The 12,500-nt window shown below is 48.6% G+C and overlaps 1 protein-coding gene across 1 annotated transcript in view; it reads right to left on the bottom strand.

Moving 5' to 3' along the window:
* Positions 1–3,505: 3,505 nt before the first annotated feature.
* The window catches only part of LOC140367240 (sodium/calcium exchanger 1-like), a 75,440-nt gene continuing 66,445 nt past the window's right edge, over positions 3,506–12,500 (bottom strand). The window contains exons 14-15 of the mRNA XM_072453607.1: positions 10,157–10,429; positions 3,506–3,930 (exon numbers count right to left, since the gene is read on the bottom strand). Coding sequence (XP_072309708.1) covers positions 3,551–3,930; positions 10,157–10,429 — 653 coding nt within the window. The 3' untranslated portion in view covers positions 3,506–3,550. The remainder of the gene's footprint in view (positions 3,931–10,156; positions 10,430–12,500) is intronic.

The following is a 12,500-nucleotide window of genomic DNA, read 5'->3' as shown; positions in this document are numbered from 1 at the left end:
TTTGTAATGTAAAACGGCACATTTAGGGGGGAAACGGTGTCGGCTGCATTTCGAGTCAGCAAACACTTTGTTTTTAAAATGTCTGTACTTTTTGTTTGTATTGTGTCTGTAAAAATCTGAAACCTCCATCTTCTTCTGCTTCTCCGGGATCTGAAACGCCACATTGAAAACAAAACGACTGAACATGTTCCATTTGTCAAGTTTTATTGGTGTGAGTGTCAAAAACAAAAGGAGAGTTTGGTCTCTGTAAACATTTATATCATAGTTCATTTCATCTTGAATATTTCAAAATACTTGACTCTGTACTATCACATTTCCATCAACACCGACGAGTCTGTAACGTGGCACATGCACCAATGAGACTCCTCCCCCCCCCCCTCACACACAACACACACTGTACATAGACACGCCCAATGGCAATACGATTGGTCCCAATGTTCAAACGCTCCTGAATTGAAGTGAATCACGTGAATGACACGTTTCCACTGAGAAAAGAGCCGATTGGGTTTGATTTGGACCGACCAATGGAGAGAGTCTGTGGGGGCGGGGCCAGGCGTACCTAATAAACCAGCCAGTGACAAAGGAGAAGGGGCGGGGCACGCACAAGCACGGAACGATGTATAAGTCCATCCACAAAGACAAAAATAAGGTTGGATATGTTTGTGAAAAGCACTTTGTGAGCTCATGGTCAGAACTGCAGATACAACTATATTATTAGAATGATTATATCTGATATTTGAGAAAAGACGGGGCTCTGGCACTACACACAATACTCCTAATACTACAATATCATATACACGAATGGAAGTCCCCACCTCGTCCTTCTGTGGACACTGCACATGTGCTTTAGCCTCGAGCTGTTGATTGGTGCAATTAGGGCTGCAACGATTAATCGACTAATCAAATATTTCTGCACTACACAAACTCTAAGAGACTTTTTAACAAAAGAAGAACAAACTATTTTCTGTTTTCATCAAAAATATACTTTTTGTAAATCATCTCTATAGAAATCTGAAGTCACCATAATTCAACCTTTATTTGGTTGATAATGTTTTAAAAGTCTCGAAGTAAAATAGAAATGATCATTGGATAAGTCGTGGAGTGAAAGTGCGGCTGCTGCAGCCCCAATTGCAATAAACACGTTCTCCCTCCAGCTCATGACCCACAGAAAGGATCATTTTACAGCAAGTACAATATTCCAAAAGCAACTCAACGTTTGACCCTGAAAAACAAAACGAGTTCATAAAAAGCAGTTCTCTGGACGTCTGCGGCTCAGAATCCAACGAGTGTCGCAAACATCAAATGGCAAAGATGTAGAATGTCCTCTGTAAACCTCCTTTTCTGGGGAAATGTATAGGATTCTCCCAGTTTGAAATGTGCGCTGTGTCCTGTGCCCGCGGAGCCACTCGGAGCCGCCCGGAGCCGCCCTGAGCACCTCGGAGCCGCCCCGGAGCGGCTCTCACGTGCTTGGATTAATTTGCCGTTACAAAAATGCAGGGAGATTGAACAAAGTGTTTCCTCACACAGAAACACACACTAAACACTGTTGGTAGTTTTGTCCTCAATCATTCTGTTTTCCAGGACGTCCTTCAGCTGAATCCGTCCTTCGTCTGAATCCGTCCTTCAGCTGAATCCGTCCTTCAGCTGAATCCGTCCTTCAGCTGAATCCGTCCTTCGTCTGAATTCGTCCTTCAGCTGAATCCGTCCTTCAGCTGAATCCGTCCTTCAGCTGAATCCGTCCTTCAGCTGAATCCGTCCTTCACGTTAGTGTAAACTATAAACTTCACGATATGTAGTGCACAGTGCTGCTTCTTCCTCAAGAGTCCGGTTCTTCCAAGCACGACGTCTCAGAAGTCACTTTTCTTACAATTACAGTAACAACATCAACACGTGACGCCATTGAGAAGTTTGTTAAATGAAAAGTTGGCGGTAGGTGAAGAGGAGGCGGGGCCTAGACCGATACTGATGTGAGGATTTCTACGGGATCATTTTAAGGCCAAAACCAGGGAGGCAGAAAAGAGTTGCACAGTGAAATAAAACCAAAATAAAAAGAGGCGTTTCTCCTGGAGCGTGCGAGTCTGGTCAGGCTCCTCAGCAGAACACAGGAGGGGCGGGTTTGGTTGGCAGTGGATGTCCAGCACGGGGCCCCTTTGGCCCCTCAATCACAGGCTGCACTGTAGGATCATCCTACATGGTCTGGAACCATCCGTAATCTCTTTGTTCTCGTGCCTCTACATCCACACGGGCTCAATCATCTCAGAGCGAGTTCATATACATATATATATATATATATATATATATATATATATATATATATATATATATATATACATATATATATATATATATATATATATATATATATATATATTGTCCTTTAAAGATATACTTTAAAGGACAAATATGATGCATTATAGTGACCTCTTGGCACCTCATGTTTTGAACAAAATACATTAAAAAAAACTTCATGTTACTTTTCTCATGTTGAAAAATGACTTTTGGCTCCATCTACTGGCAGCAGATGGAATTACATACATACTATATATATAGTATTCATACTCCTGGAAGGTTTACACACTGTCACATGAACACAAACTTAAGTCATGTTTTTTGTGAAAGAGCAACACAAAGTGATGTGTGTGATTGACAGATGTAAAGCTGTGAGTGCAGAGCGGCTGAATACTTTTGCACAAAAATAATCTGGAAATCATGAATCCATTTCCTTCCACTTTGTGTCTCCCTTTAACAAAAACATATTTCAATACAACTTGTGTGAGTTTGTGGTGGTGACGTGAGGGGTTTGGATACTTTTGGCAGTCACTGTAATGGCGTAAATGCTGACATGCTAATGCTAATGCTAAACCTCTGACCTCACACATCCAGGAAGTGTTTGAGGCTCGGAGGGAGAGGACTCATCAGACCATGTGACTGTGATGAGGACGTGTTAGAACAGAGTCCATTTGCATAATACGTGTCCTTTACCTACACTTTGTAGAGCGATGTTTTCAAAACATCAGAAAATTTTTCTTGATGAATTCTTTTTGACAATTTTTCAAAAGGGAGATCTCTGTTTTTGCAACGCCTCATATTTGTAGCTGAAGGTTCTAATGTGATTCATGACATCAAATGAGCTCTGGATGTAAACGTGGGTTAAAGAGCAGGTGAAAGGTCATCACAGAGAATCACCATGGTGATGAGGAGGAGGAGAGTCTAGTGTGTTTGCACCACTGCCGCTCTCATCCGGCCCACTGAGGAGTGAAGTAAATTAGGCCACAAACAATAGCTGCCAGCTCTTTGATCATCAGCATGTTTTTAGAGCAGATTGTGCTGTAATGATAAGAACAAGTTGGTCTGGAGGTTCAGGGACATGAATGTTTTTGAGCTCTGAGATGAAGATGTGGATGTAGAGACCAAACACTCGTTATGAACATCTAATGCCCCAAATATGTTCAATCTGTCTTTGCTCTGGAAAGACCCAGCTTGATTTCAAGAAATAGAAGTAGAATTGAGTGTTTCTTCCTGCTCGCTCCTTCACGTTGGCGGTAGGTCTCTAAAAGGACGGTAGATGGCAGTAGGCCTCCAGTGCCGACAGGAGGATGTAGATGAGCCAGAGTGAGCCGAACAGCAGACAGGTGAGGATCTTACAAGTCCGGGGTCCGCCCAGCTCGCCCCCCGCCACCGAGGCCCTGCGCCGGTACAGCAGCGTGCACACACACAGACACGCCATGATGGTGAACAGGGTCACGGAGAAGGCCAGGTTCCCCGGGTCCACGTGGAAAGCCTGGCCTTTGGAGCGCCAGGCGACAGCGGCGATGGTCCATGCGACGCCGATGCCCAGGAACACGTTGACCGCGTTGGAGCCCGTCACGTTCCCGATGGAGGCGTCTGCGTACTGGTCCTGGATGGCTGCTACTTTACTGGCAAATGTATCTGAAACACACACGTCTGGGTTACAGCACTCCAGAAGAGGAAGTAGGCGTGACCATTCGGCCATTCGCCCGAAATGGGCTCAAACGGACCGATGGACGTAAGAGTTTTCTAGCTGATACGTTCAATATTTTACTTACTATTAGCAATACTTCAAAATAACAATTCCAATATTTTCTCGTACATAAAGCACTACGAGAATTATGTCAAAAAGCTGAAAATATGCGCTACAAGAAAAGGTGTTAGTATTTCAACATTAAAGTTATTTATTCTAAATATACAACATAATTTATGAGAATACATTTGGAATATTATGAAATTAAAGAAATAGTCAAAATCAAGACAGAAATTTTGTTATGGCCCGTCCTGATACTCTTCGTCCTGATACTCCCCGTCCTGATACTCCCCGTCCTGATACTCTTCGTCCTGATACTCTTCGTCCTGATACTCCCCGTCCTGATACTCCCCGTCCTGATACTCCTCGTCCTGATACTCCCCGTCCTGATACTCTTCGTCCTGATACTCTTCGTCCTGATACTCCCCGTCCTGATACTCCTCGTCCTGATACTCCCCGTCCTGATACTCCCCGCCCTGATACTCTTCGTCCTGATACTCTTCGTCCTGATACTCCCCGTCCTGATACTCCCCGTCCTGATACTCCCCGTCCTGATACTCCCCGTCCTGATACTCCCCGTCCTGATACTCCCCGTCCTGATACTCCCCGCCCTGATACTCTTCGTCCTGATACTCCCCGCCCTGATACTCTTCGTCCTGATACTCCCCGTCCTGATACTCTTCGTCCTGATACTCCCCGTCCTGATACTCCCCGTCCTGATACTCCCAGTCCTGATACTCCCCGTCCTGATACTCCCCGCCCTGATACTCTTCGTCCTGATACTCTTCGTCCTGATACTCTTCGTCCTGATACTCCCCGCCCTGATACTCTTCGTCCTGATACTCCCCGCCCTGATACTCTTCGTCCTGATACTCTTCGTCCTGATACTCCCCGTCCTGATACTCCCCGCCCTGATACTCCCCGTCCTGATACTCTTCGTCCTGATACTCCCCGCCCTGATACTCTTCGTCCTGATACTCCCCGTCCTGATACTCCCCGTCCTGATACTCCCCGCCCTGATACTCCCCGTCCTGATACTCCCCGTCCTGATAATCCCCGCCCTGATACTCCCCGTCCTGATACTCCCCGTCCTGATACTCCCCGCCCTGATACTCTTCGTCCTGATACTCCCCGCCCTGATACTCTTCGTCCTGATACTCCCCGCCCTGATACTCCCCGTCCTGATACTCCCCGTCCTGATACTCCCCGCCCTGATACTCTTCGTCCTGATACTCTTCTTCCTGATACTCCCCGTCCTGATACTCCCCGTCCTGACTCTTCGTCCTGATACTCCCCGTCCTGTTACTCCCCGTCCTGATACTCCCCGTCCTGATACTCCCCGTCCTGATACTCTTCGTCCTGATACTCCCCGCCCTGATACTCCCCTTCCTGATACTCCCCGTCCTGATACTCCCCGTCCTGATACTCTTCGTCCTGATACTCTTCGTCCTGATACTCTTCGTCCTGATACTCCCCGTCCTGATACTCCCCGTCCTGATACTCCCCTTCCTGATACTCCCCGTCCTGATACTCCCCTTCCTGATACTCCCCGTCCTGATACTCCCCGTCCTGATACTCTTCGTCCTGATACTCCCCGCCCTGATACTCCCCTTCCTGATACTCCCCGTCCTGATACTCCCCGTCCTGATACTCCCCGTCCTGATACTCCCCGCCCTGATACTCCCCGTCCTGATACTCCCCGTCCTGATACTCCCCGCCCTGATACTCTTCGTCCTGATACTCCCCGTCCTGATACTCCCCGCCCTGATACTCTTCGTCCTGATACTCTTCGTCCTGATACTCCCCGTCCTGATACTCCCCGCCCTGATACTCCCTGTCCTGATACTCTTCGTCCTGATACTCCCCGTCCTGATACTCCCCGTCCTGATACTCCCCGCCCTGATACTCCCCGTCCTGATACTCCCCGTCCCGATACTCCCCGCCCTGATACTCCCCGTCCCGATACTCCCCGTCCCGATACTCCCCGTCCTGATACCCCCCGTCCTTATACTCCCCGTCCTGATACTCCCCGTCCTGATACTCCCCTTCCTGATACTCCCCGTCCTGATACTCCCCGCCCTGATACTCCCCGTCCTGATACTCCCCGTCCTGATACTCCCCTTCCTGATACTCCCCGTCCTGATACTCCCCGTCCTGATACTCTTCGTCCTGATACTCCCCGCCCTGATACTCTTCGTCCTGATACTCCCCGTCCTGATACTCCCCGTCCTGATACTCCCCGTCCTGATACTCCCCGCCCTGATACTCTTCGTCCTGATACTCTTCGTCCTGATACTCCCCGTCCTGATACTCCCCGTCCTGACTCTTCGTCCTGATACTCCCCGTCCTGATACTCCCCGTCCTGATACTCCCCGTCCTGATACTCTTCGTCCTGATACTCCCCGCCCTGATACTCCCCTTCCTGATACTCCCCGTCCTGATACTCCCCGTCCTGATACTCCCCGTCCTGATACTCTTCGTCCTGATACTCTTCGTCCTGATACTCCCCGTCCTGATACTCCCCGTCCTGATACTCCCCTTCCTGATACTCCCCGTCCTGATACTCCCCTTCCTGATACTCCCCGTCCTGATACTCCCCGTCCTGATACTCTTCGTCCTGATACTCCCCGCCCTGATACTCCCCTTCCTGATACTCCCCGTCCTGATACTCCCCGTCCTGATACTCCCCTTCCTGATACTCCCCGTCCCGATACTCCCCGTCCCGATACTCCCCGTCCCGATACTCCCCGTCCCGATACTCCCCGTCCCGATACTTCCCGTCCTGATACTCCCCTTCCTGATACTCCCCGTCCTGATACTCCCCGCCCTGATACTCCCCGTCCTGATACTCCCCGTCCTGATACTCCCCTTCCTGATACTCCCCGTCCTGATACTCCCCGTCCTGATACTCTTCGTCCTGATACTCCCCGCCCTGATACTCTTCGTCCTGATACTCCCCGTCCTGATACTCCCCGTCCTGATACTCCCCGCCCTGATACTCTTCGTCCTGATACTCCCCGCCCTGATACTCTTCGTCCTGATACTCCCCGCCCTGATACTCTTCGTCCTGATACTCCCCGTCCTGATACTCCCCGTCCTGATACTCCCCGTCCTGATACTCCCCGCCCTGATACTCTTCGTCCTGATACTCTTCGTCCTGATACTCCCCGTCCTGATACTCCCCGTCCTGACTCTTCGTCCTGATACTCCCCGTCCTGATACTCCCCGTCCTGATACTCCCCGTCCTGATACTCTTCGTCCTGATACTCCCCGCCCTGATACTCCCCTTCCTGATACTCCCCGTCCTGATACTCCCCGTCCTGATACTCCCCGTCCTGATACTCTTCGTCCTGATACTCTTCGTCCTGATACTCCCCGTCCTGATACTCCCCGTCCTGATACTCCCCTTCCTGATACTCCCCGTCCTGATACTCCCCTTCCTGATACTCCCCGTCCTGATACTCCCCGTCCTGATACTCTTCGTCCTGATACTCCCCGCCCTGATACTCCCCTTCCTGATACTCCCCGTCCTGATACTCCCCGTCCTGATACTCCCCGTCCTGATACTCCCCGTCCTGATACTCCCCGTCCCGATACTCCCCGTCCCGATACTCCCCGTCCCGATACTTCCCGTCCTGATACTCCCCGTCCTGATACTCCCCGTCCCGATACTCCCCATCCCGATACTCCCCGTCCCGATACTTCCCGTCCCGATACTCCCCGTCCTGATCCTCTATTCAACCTTTAAATAAATAGAAACACTAAAGAGTCTGAAGCACAACGAGAACTGAACCTGCCTGAATATTATTTATATTATATTATATTTAATAGCATTTGTAGGAAACTAAACTGCAGGCTACAATTTATCCTGTTCTTTAAAGAGTCTAAAGTATGTCATTAAATCTTTGGTAGATCTTCTGCTGCATTTGCCCCTCCTGTAGTCTGTGTGCAGGGGGCGTGGCCTGTGTGCAGGGGGCGTGGTCTGAGAGGGCGTGGTCTGAGAGGGCGTGTCATGATATGGCTTTACGTAGGTCGATTCCAGCTGCAGGTGGATCTATAAAGCCCTAAGTGTGAGGTGGACAGCGCACAGAGGCCTCTAGTGGCCCTTTAGAGTACCTCACTCCTTCATACATGAGGCCCCTGAACTGTACAAAGATCTGGTCGGCTTGTGTCACCTGCTAAAGCAATAACGTCGTCATGGAGATGAGCCGCTGTGGCCGACTGTGAGCGCCACAGATCAAATGATGATAAATAGAGTTTGAATATGATCCGTGTCTGTCCCGTGTGGCCCGGGCTGAAGGTCCCACCAGCCGGAGCCATGAACCAGAACGGACTCTCTCTCTGCACCACATCACCTGGTTCCTACGGCAACAGCATGATGAATAGGGCAATCGAAAGAAGAGCAGAACACAGGGCCTAATATCAGGCTTTCACTGGGAGGAAGAAGAGAGCAGACTGGCCCCAAACATTAGTATAAAACACTCAGATCAGAATGAGGAATGGAAAATGTGATTCCATATTTCACTCAGAACAACTGTACGTGGCAAAGTTAACAGTGATACATCCGGGTGTTGTGTGGATTCTACCACTGTCCTCTTCACACGCACAACAACCTTTTCCAATCTGACCGCTGCACGCTGGCTACATCCTAAAGACTGTGTGCAGTGGCTGAACGGGGAAAAAACTAAATGTTTTCCTGACTTACAAAGCCATAAATGACATGGCCCCTCCCACCTCAAAGATGCTATAGAACCATCTCATCCAAACAGAGCTCTTCACTCTCAAAATGCTGGCCTTCTGGTGGTCCCAAGAGTCTCTAAAAGCACAGTAGAAGGTAGAGCCTTCTGGTGGTCCCAAGAGTCTCTAAAAGCACAGTAGGAGGTAGAGCCTTCTGGTGGTCCCAAGAGTCTCTAAAAGCACAGTAGGAGGTAGAGCCTTCTGGTGGTCCCAAGAGTCTCTAAAAGTACAGTAGGAGGTAGAGCCTTCTGGTGGTCCCAAGAGTCTCTAAAAGCACAGTAGGAGGTAGAGCCTTCTGGTGGTCTCAAGAGTCTCTAAAAGCACAGTGGGAGGTAGAGCCTTCTGGTGGTCTCAAGAGTCTCTAAAAGCACAGTGGGAGGTAAAGCCTTCTGGTGGTCCCAAGAGTCTCTAAAAGCACAGTAGGAGGTAGAGCCTTCTGGTGGTCTCAAGAGTCTCTAAAAGCACAGTAGGAGGTAGAGCCTTCTGGTGGTCCCAAGAATCTCTAAAAGCACAGTAGGAGGTAGAGCCTTCTGGTGGTCCCAAGAGTCTCTCAAAGCACAGTAGGAGGTGGAGCTCCTGTGTGATGGAATCAGCTCCTGTCCATGTTAAAGAGGCCGACACAGTCTCTTCATTTAAGTCCAGGCTTAAAACGTTCCTCTTTGAAATGGTTTATGGTCAGGCCAGTTAGGAACAGAAATATAAAGCTACAGTTTCAGCTCCGCTGCCCTAGGAGCAACTATGGGGGAAGTATGGCAGCTTGAGCTCTATCGTCTGATAAACACTACTTATTCTATCAACAATATTTCAGCCCTGTGTCTGTTCATTACAGTTCACGTTTTCCTCCCTGGTCCACCCCTCTGGGGAGAGGTTCTGTTTCAGACACTGCTGATGCTGCTCCAGTGGCGACTGCACCTTAGATGCCCCATCTCACGACCCCGACCTGTGGATCTCGATGCTCCTCAACTCCAGGAGGAACCCTCTCTACTCTAGATGAACGGCTTCTCATCTGCCTGGATGAATCGTTTTATCTGCAGCATGTCGTCTGTGGTTCTCCTCGAGGTTTCTACTTTCTCCCAAAGGGTTTTGTAGTTTTTCCTGTTGAAGGAGGGTCTAAGGACGGCGGATGCTGGGACGGTTATCCATTTGCTAAAATCCTGGGAACATTGTTTAATCGGCTTCTTTATTTCACAACTGCAGTTGTAATTTTGGGCATTACAAAAATACATTTAATTGATATGCACTGCATTCTGGCTCCTCTAACTGTTGTTCAATTAATTTTTTCTTTTCCAATTTTGATTAAAAATGCTTTGTAAGAAATGTTCACTGGTTATTCTGTCACGTCTGGTGTAAAGACATGAGCATCCAGGGCCTCCTCACCTGGAACCGAGGTCCCTAGAGCCACGAACACCACGGCAGTCACGGAGTCCTTGAGTCCGATGGTGCAGCCGAAGTGCGAGGCCAGGTCCCCGGTGACGGCCGTGAGCACCCCAATGAGGGAGATGGACACCAGGAAACAGGCCCAGCCGTTCCAGTACTCTGTGGGTGGCACAAAGGCAAACAGCACCTTCCAGAACACCGTCAGGAAGTGCATGATGTAGTCGAAGCATGAGGGCAGACGCTCCTCCCCGCTCTCCTCCTCATCGTCGTCTCCTGCAGGGGCAGACAGGGACAAGGGGGGGACAGACAGGGACAGGAGGGGGGACAGACAGGGACAAGGGGGGGACAGAGGGACAAGATTGATTTGATTCTGAATCCAGCACATTTCCCTCCCACAGAAGAGTGTCTGCAGAGCTCTGTCCACAGAGTCTCCACCAGGATGCACCACTACCAAACTGGTCTCTGGGTGGAGGTCTGCAGCCAGATGCCTCTCCACAAACATAGGGCCGTATTTGGCCCCCGGCGTTAGCGTTAACACTAGAGCTGCAGAGCTCATTTGGTCACGTCTTGCAGTCGGTGCAATTGATGAATTGATTAATTCTAAACAAGACGTGTGATTATGCCAAAATATGAGGAGGAGTATGAAGTGTTCAGATTCAAGGCAGATGGAGACTGTGTGTGTCCCTCATGTCCCTCATGTCCCTCGTGTCCCTCGTGCAAATAATGCCAACAAGTCACATCTCAGAAAAACTATTTCAGGCTCAGACCAAATAACTTAAGAAAAATGACACTCACAAATGACACAAATAAACAAATAAATAAGCACATAAAATGTGGACTGCTAAACATTAGATCAATTTCCTCCAAATCGCTTTGAGTTAATTAATTATTAGTGATTATAACATAGATCTTCAGCTCTAACTGAAACTTGGCTTCAACAAAATGATTATGTCAGACTAAATGAGTCGACCCCACCCACCCATGTTAACCCCACCCACCCATGTTAACCCCACCCACCCATGTTAAGTGTCAGACCTGCAGGAGCACAGAGGTGGTGGTGTGGCACAAGTCCTAAAACTAACAATGAATTTCACACATTTAAAGCCTCATGTGTCAATCACGTGTCAAAATATGAGAAACCAAAAAGGAGTTTTGTTCATAGTTCTCTACCGACCCCCTGGTCCCTACTCAGAGTTTTCTGACTTTATATCAAACTTTGTGCTAGCCTGGGATAAAGTAGTTATAGCTGGAGACTTTAATATCCACGTGAACATGAGTGATGACTCTCTCAATAATGCCTTCAGCGCCTTGTTAGACAGCATTGGTTTCACTCAGAATGTAAATAAAACGACTCACAGTCATAAGCACACTCTGGATCGTGTCCTAATGAATGGAACAGAGATTAGTGACCTCATTGTCAGGAGCCACTATGGGGGAAGTATGGCAGCTTGAGCACTATCCTCTGATAAACACTACTTATTCTATCAAACTATATATCACACAATATTTCATATTTAATTTCACTTGCAATCTGTTCATTTCCATGTCCTTTTTCTTCTCCCACTTCCTGTCGGGAGTGGAACAGGCTCATCAATGACCTGTGGACCCAGATGATCCTCAAGTCCCTGGAAAAGCGGTCTCCACTCTTATAAACAAGGAAATTTCCCCATGTGTGAACAATAAAGTAATATCTTATCTTATATGAACGGTTCTTCATCTGCCTCAAAGAACTGGTTCTCCTCCTGAAGAACCGGTTCTCCTCCTGAAGAACCGGTTCTCCTCCTGAAGAACTGGTTCTCCTCCTGAGTGGCTCCAGCTCCACTGTCTCTCTCGTGTCCATCTGTGAGAGTCAGATCTCTCCTTCACTGTGGAACTCTTCCAGGCCGAGAAGGAGGGTCTAAGGACAGGGGACAATGGGACATCGCCCCTCATCCCTATGGACACTGTTTAATCAGTTTTTCACAGGCAACTGCTGTTGTGATTTTGGGCGTTACAAAAATAGATTGAATTGAATTGAGTGAAGCAGTTTGGGGGCGTGGTCTAGTACATTCTGTGAATGGCCAGAATCGTAACTAATACACTTCAAAACTAGTGCACTGGAAATGATAAGTTATAGACTAATGAATACAATCCAATTTGCCCTGGTTATTTATGAATGTAAACACCGTTACACAGAAAGCTCTGAAAGCTCTTTGCTGGACACAGTGCGACTGGCCTGTGTGCTCAGCTTACAGAGGTTACAGATAAATCCCCCTCGTCACACCATTTTCACCCAAAGTCCTTGTCCCGGTCTGATGCTGCACACGACTCATGCAGTCCCTGGTTTAGTCCGGTTGAATTGGCA

Source organism: Eucyclogobius newberryi, unplaced genomic scaffold (assembly GCF_026437365.1).
Source record: "Eucyclogobius newberryi isolate DKJ021-1_F unplaced genomic scaffold, fEucNew1.0.hap1 SCAF_2, whole genome shotgun sequence".
NCBI lineage: Eukaryota > Metazoa > Chordata > Actinopteri > Gobiiformes > Gobiidae > Eucyclogobius > Eucyclogobius newberryi.
Note: the sequence above shows the minus strand (reverse complement) of the source record. Positions and strands in the feature narration are given on the sequence as shown.